Here is a 6,460-nt window from a genome sequence, read left to right as displayed (position 1 = left end):
TTCATTCATCGAAATGTAGGTTATTCTATGTATTCACAGCTAGCACATACTCATTTCCGTGATTCTCACAAAGTAATAATTGCTCATTTTTTAAAAAACAAACCTGGAGGAAGGTACTAATCCGTTACTTTCCCTGACATACTACCTGACATCCAAGCCCAATAAGCGAGCTACTGTATTTCCTTGGTCTTTCCCATCGTAGTTTTCCATTTTTTTTTCTTTCCCCCTTCAATTTCACTGTAAAAAAGGGCCCCAGTTCTCAAAATGGGAAAACAAAAGAAAGGAAAACCCGCGCCCCAGGAATTCCACCAATTAGCCTCAGAGCCCAACGCCCTTTCCCCAAAATTGGCATAAGCAGGAAGGGGGCAGAGAGAGCAGGGTCCTGCCCCAGCAAACCTCCCGCTTTGTGGTCAAGCTGCCCTGGTGTCTGCCTGCCGCCCTGGCGGCGAAAACCGAGTGCCCCCGAGACGCACCCCTCCGGCCTCACCGCACGGCCTTGTGCTTGCCCCCACAGCAGCCGCAGTGCTCGCCGCACCAGTGGCAGGCGTGGAGGGGCAGGTAGCAGCACATGCAGGGGACCACGAGAGAAAGCATGACCAGGGCCACCCAGCGGATGCAGAAGTGGGGGTGGCCGGTGTCGCAGGAGCAAGGGTCCGAATACTCTCCTTCGGAGTCCGACATGCAGTGGTAGAGCATGCTCTCTGCGCACCACATGCAGGTGAACTGGTAGACGCAGCGGCCGATGGGGTCCGGTGCGTCCTGGCACTGCCCGCGCCCGTTCTCCTCGTGGTTAAAGACGTCCCGGCAGTAGACGCAGCGCGAGGGCACCGCGTCCTCCTCCACGCCCGCCCCGCCAAGCGGGGGCTGCTGCTGCTCCTTCAGCGGCTTGTGCTTGGGAGGCGACGGGGTGCTGTGGACGCGGCAGGAGGGCGAGGCCTGGGGGTCCTTGAGCCGCCCCTCTGCCCCGGGTGGGAAGCAGTACTCCTTCTCCCGCGGGGACCTGCTGCCTCCACCGCCCTTCTCAAAGTGCACGCACATGCCAGGCTTCTCGGGCTCGGGCTGGTGCTTCTGGACCACGGCCCGGCGATAGTCCTCGTAGCCCTTGGTGACCCAAAGCTCTCTGCAGGGAGTGATGCTCTCCAGGTCCCCTTCCTCTGGGAGGGCCAGCTGCTGCAACGGCTGGGGCTGGACCTGCAGCGTGGGGAAAGGAGGACGTGGGAATGACCCAGCCGTGGGCATGCGGCAGAAAGAGCATGAGCTGAACCTGGGTCCTGGGAATCTTCGAGGTGTAGCTATCACACTACCCAGGGATCGTGCCCAAAGCCCTTCCAGAGGGCACAGTGGGTCGTTTTATCCAGGACCGGCCCAGACAAAGTTCTGCGACCATCCTTCTGGTACAGAGAATGAATCCCTGGAAGGACTTCCATCTCCCCATCCTTGCAGGGGAGGATTTTTTAAATTTCCCCTGTAGGAGGGGCAGAGGGGCCACGCTACAGTCCTTCCATTGTGCATAAGGCATGAGTGGCTGTTAGCTCTGTGCTGAGACGGTGTTCTCCTCCTGTTATAGTAAGAGAGGGAGTTCCGCCTCAGGACCCCCAGGGAGCTACCCAAGGTTCTAGCTTCTTCTTGCCCTTTTCTGACTGCCATTGGATGCTGCCAGCTTCCAACGGGACCACAAGCCAGGGCGCATCAGGGAATCGCTAAACTGCCATACTCTGTGCTCTCCCCTACTATGGTAACTCACAATCCCTGCTTCCTATTTCCAGAATGCAAGGAAGGAACCACCCATAGTATTTCTTTCAAAGGTTTCCAGGATATCAGAACGGCCCCAAGGAGCAGTCTCTGGGAGTGGCAGAGGAGGTGTCAGGCTATTCAAAGCTATTCAACTCTTCTTCTAACTTCAGAGTCTCGAGAAGAGAGTGGCAAGTCGCCTGGACTAATTTTTTTACTCACCCCAGGTGACCAGATAAATCGCCCAGCTGCTGGAATAGGGTCTGAGCCAAGTATTTTGCAGCACAGGTTTGGGCAATCCCCTAAAGGAGCATGAGCCCCTCCCAACACATCCTGTAGCTCAGAAGCCACTGGCCCCAACACATACCAGTCCAGTTGACCCTGCTGCCTGCACTGTGCCGACAGGGAGCTCCTCAGAGGCAGGCAGGCGGATGTAGCAGCTGGAGGAGGACTCGCTGGTGACGATGGTGATGGGCTTGGGGAGCATTTCCTTCTGGCTGTTTGAGGAGGACTCGCTGTCTGTGTGCACCTAGCAAGAAAAAGAAGCAGCGGTGCTGAGGAGGGTGCTGTTTCCAGATGGGGAGTCCCTGACGCTCAGCTCCTTTGTCTAGTTGCCTACAGTGCCCCCTACTGGTGTGGAGGTAGCCAAGCAAGGGCTGAAGCAAACATGCACCAAAGTGGTTTCTCTGGGCACATGCCGATTTCCATACCTAGCCTAGCAGATTTTTTCCTTTGTTTTTATCTTTGGCGTTTCATTTATGGTTGCTTTAATACACTTTGTAAACCACTGCATGGTTTGCTAACAAAGGGAAACATATAAAGATTGTAAATAAATGTGAAGCTCTCTGGGTCACAGCGGGTCAGTCACAAACTCTCAGCCCAGCCTACGCCACAGGGTGGTTGTTCTGAGGATAAAATGGAGCTTTGTAAGTCGCTTTGGGTTAGAAATGTGCTCAAGTGAGAGAACACATTTGAAAGCGAAAATGTAATCGGTTTTGCAGTACTCGCGCAGGATTTTCAAACTCGCAGCATGTGCTCATGCAAACTGGTCTTGACTGTGACTTCTGAATACACAGATGGGTGCCTGTGAAGAAGGGAATGAGGAGTCCCCACTCCCCCCCCCCAACACCTGCCCTTTGGCCACTGGATCCATCATCTATTGCTCTGGATGTGGGCCAACCTGTCAGCATCCCCCTTAAAACAGGGCACCCCGACTTGGGCACTGTACTCCAAAGGATGCCCGACTGATGCTGAGTAAAGTGGAACTATTGATGTGATGTCACCATGCTTCTGTTAACGCAGGCACCACTGCCTTTGCTTTCTTAGCTGCTGCATCACACAACTGGCTTGTGTTCTGCTGAGGAGCCACTAAGATACCAAGGCCCTTTACTGCTGCCAAGCCAGGTCTCTCCCATCCTATACACGGGTCTTTGATTTTTATTTTTTGGCCCTGAATGCACAGTTTGACATTCATCTCTGCCGAATCTCATCTTACTAGATTCAGTTGAGTGTTTCGGCCTCTCTGGATGCTTTTGAATCTTGCTTCTGGTTTCTAGAATGCTGGCTGGTTCTCCTAGCTTTCCGTTATCTGCATATTTGATAAGCAACCCCTCCACACTTTTCTCCATCATTGCAAAACGGCAGCCTTCCTTTCAAGACCTCCCTTCAGGAAGACGCAGTGCCCTTGATTAACATTACTGCGTATGCTTATACGATGCTTCTGACTGCAGCAGCATCCAACCCAAAACTCGTCAACAAGGTATCAGGGAATACCTAATCAAATGCTTTGCTAAAATCAGGACATGTTACATCCACACTCAGCTAGGAATTTCTTATCACAGAGGGGATAAGGCTGGTTGGGCATGACTTATTCCCGACAAACCCATATTTTGACTCCCAGCAATCAGTGCATTATTTCCCCCGCACTCAGAGGCTGGCCACTTAATCCTCTCTTCAGGAATTGCGCTCAGTGTTGTCATCAGACTGTCTGGTCTATAGTTTCCTGGATCTATCCTCCTCCCCTTCTTGCAAATGAGGGTGACCGTGGCCATTTCCACCTCACCTGTTTTCCAGGAGTCCTCAAATATTACAGGCAGCGGCGCCGAAATAGCCTCTGCAAAATGGTTCAGCGTCGTGAATTCCATCGCTCATGCCAAGTTCTGAACCTGCTGCAAATTATTTTTAGGGCTGCTCTCTGGCAGAGTGGGAAGGTACTCTAAACATGCTCAGAAAGACAGAGCCTGATGTCAGAAAACAGACTTACTGCAAGGGCTTCATCCCTCCCATTAACTTCATCCTGCGAGGAAGAGGAGGAGGAGCTGGAGGAAGGAGAGAGGGATCCTGAAGGAAAGAAACGGGGGGATCAGCACAAGCACTGATGAAGCTCTTTCTGCTCACTCGTAACAAGAGTTACAGTAGGGCGGGCGGAGGAGGGCCATAGCTGCCCCCCTGCCACAGCTGAAGAGCGGTGGGCTGAAGAAACCAAGTCCTGTCCAAGGCACCGGGTGAATTTGCGGCGGAGGCAGGATTCGAACCTGGGACGGGCTCTCAGCTGGCTCTCAAGTGCTTCTCTGCAGCCGCACAGGTGCTCCCGCTGCTTCAGGCACGACTGCTTGCACTATGAAAATGCTCTACCTGAGCCCCTCGTGAGCTACGGCGCACCCCCGAGAGCTGCCGTGCAGCCGGCCCTCTGACAAGCCGCCCCACTCCCCGCATGGCCCGTCCCATTCTCCTGCGGCCTCCTCACCTTCAGTGATCTCCTCCAGAGCAGCTTGCACCCCCCGCTCGAAGGCCACGGCATCTGCAGGGCTCTGGAAAGTGAGGCCGAACTTGCTGTCCCCCACCTTCCAGTGGTGGAAAATGGGGTTCACCTTGTTGTAGACGAGGTCCCTTTTCAGGGCGCACTCCAAGATGGTCTGTGGAGGGGAAAGAACGTGGTCACGGGAAGGACTGCTGGAAGATCTAGACCAGCTGCCCATAGAGAATCACCCTGGCCGAGAGGTGGCTTCATGCCGAGCACCTATGCACCTGGGTAGGCCACGTAGAGCCTCGGGGCTCCTGGGCACCTCCGGGACACCTTTTCGGTGCCTGCCGAGGTGCCCGTTCCTCCCACTTCAAAATCGCCACCACCGATTTCCTGACTGGCAGCCCGGACTGCTGCAAAGCAGGTTTCTCTCGGACTGGGGCTTCAAGGGGGCGGTTCAGCATGATTGAGGCTCCCAAGCCACCTCTGCCCTCCGTGTCTGGACACGTTACTTGTCCTTTGCAGTGCCTCCCACGGCAGCCATTTTGTGGGGGAGGAAGCCATCTCCTCGAATTGCCTCGGGCACATGTGTGCTCCGGATGCAGGCCCTGCATCGCGCCCACTTTCCATATGAGACTCGGCATGTTCACCGCGGGGCAGCGGTCCCTCAAGCCCATCCAGATTCCTGGAGAAAGGAGCAAGATGGCCTCTCCCTCCTCCTGCCCCCGCTGCCGTCACAGCAGCCATCTTGAAAGCAGAGGAAGCTTCCCTTAACTGCTGCTGCTTCTGCCTGAGCCCGGCCCCACACGCCCACGGAACTCACCGTCTGGTCCCGGAGGCGCTCGCCACTGATCAGGTACTGGCGCCGCCGGCCCTCGTCCGGGCGTCGGACTTTGCAGATCGTCACGTGGCTCAGGCCGCCACCACCCATGGGCACCCAACCGCCGCTCGAATCGTCTCGGGTCATCACCACAGCCCGCACCCGAACCATGTAACTGGGGTGGGGGGATACAAAGGGGGCAGAGCCGTCAGCGGGGGTCCGGTGGTCGACTGCACAGGCATCCGAGTCGTGGGGAGGCAAGAGCCAGGCAGGCTGGGCGTACGCAAGCAGAACGCGGGGGCTGGCCTCTCCAGCCGGCCACCCGGCAGAACTGTAGACTCGTGAATTTACCTGTGAGCAACACTGCTATAGACTGCCTTTCTCGCAAGGAGCACAGGGCCGTGGACCTGATCCGCCACCTCTCGCAGCACCACCCTCTGACCCAGAGGCACCCAGCAAGCCTCATGGCAAGTGGGGAGCAGAACCCACAGCTCCCGAGGCCCCAGTCCAAGACTCGAACCCCCTCTCAGCAAAGGGGCTGATGGTGGTCCTTCAAGGCCTTCATCTTAACAGGAGGTGGAGGACCAAGTTTTTGACCTCCTGTGATATCGGTTCTCACACTCTTGTTAACTTAGGTCCACCTTCCTAGCTCAGGCCGTCTTCTAAGGAGCTAAGGCTGTCTTCGATACGTGAAAATCAAGGAAATTTAAATTCCTCACCAAGCAGCCCACCAACCAGTTGAAAAAACTTCCTGCAATCTAATAGTACAGTGTTTCTGCACATGTGCAAAGCACCATTCCAAGCATAAGCAGAATTCAGGAGTGGGAGAAAGTTTCTAGAGCAGGCAGCATGGCTCCTGCGATGGCTGAGCCCTCCACCCTGCACAGCATTAATCAGTTATCCCCCTATGCCGCCCAACAGACGTAACTCTTTGCACTGTTACAACCATTAACGCCATAAAATGTTTTAATAAATAAAAAATAAAAAATAAAATAAATAAAATACAACACGATATAATAGAAAAAAATCAAAACTGCTAGATGAAATAAGCACAAATTAAATAAAACTTAGTAGCAGTACAAAGACTAAGAATATAGTAAAATGTCTGGGATTTGATTTATATCCTCTTTCCTACCAAGGAAACCCTACCCACTGGGTTGGAAGTC

At 54.4% G+C, this 6,460-nt stretch overlaps 1 protein-coding gene across 1 annotated transcript; it reads right to left on the bottom strand.

Annotated features, from left to right (window-relative positions):
* Positions 1–483: 483 nt before the first annotated feature.
* On the bottom strand, positions 484–5,465 carry SPRED3 (sprouty related EVH1 domain containing 3). Its single transcript, XM_044435084.1, has 5 exons — positions 5,298–5,465; positions 4,478–4,646; positions 3,995–4,071; positions 2,099–2,260; positions 484–1,191 (listed from the first exon to the last, which is right to left on the bottom strand). Exons 1-5 carry the CDS (start codon positions 5,463–5,465, stop codon positions 484–486), a joined length of 1,284 nt encoding a protein of 427 aa, XP_044291019.1.
* Between the last annotated feature and the right edge of the window lie 995 nt (positions 5,466–6,460).

This window comes from Varanus komodoensis, unplaced genomic scaffold (genome assembly GCF_004798865.1).
Source record: "Varanus komodoensis strain SLA01 unplaced genomic scaffold, ASM479886v1 scaffold29_1, whole genome shotgun sequence".
Taxonomy (NCBI): Eukaryota; Metazoa; Chordata; class Lepidosauria; order Squamata; family Varanidae; genus Varanus; species Varanus komodoensis.
This window is presented reverse-complemented; position numbering and strand designations above follow the sequence as displayed.

Excerpts from the sequence above, each read along its gene's own strand:
- SPRED3 (XM_044435084.1), bottom strand. The coding sequence starts at position 5,465 with ATGGTTCGGGTGCGGGCTGTGGTGATGACCCGAGACGATTCGAGCGGC. Across the intron at positions 4,647-5,297 it reads AGCGCCTCCGGGACCAGACG|ACCATCTTGGAGTGCGCCCT; the intron begins GTGAGTTCCGTG and ends TCCCCTCCACAG. Across the intron at positions 1,192-2,098 it reads CAGCAGGGTCAACTGGACTG|GTCCAGCCCCAGCCGTTGCA; the intron begins GTATGTGTTGGG and ends CCCACGCTGCAG.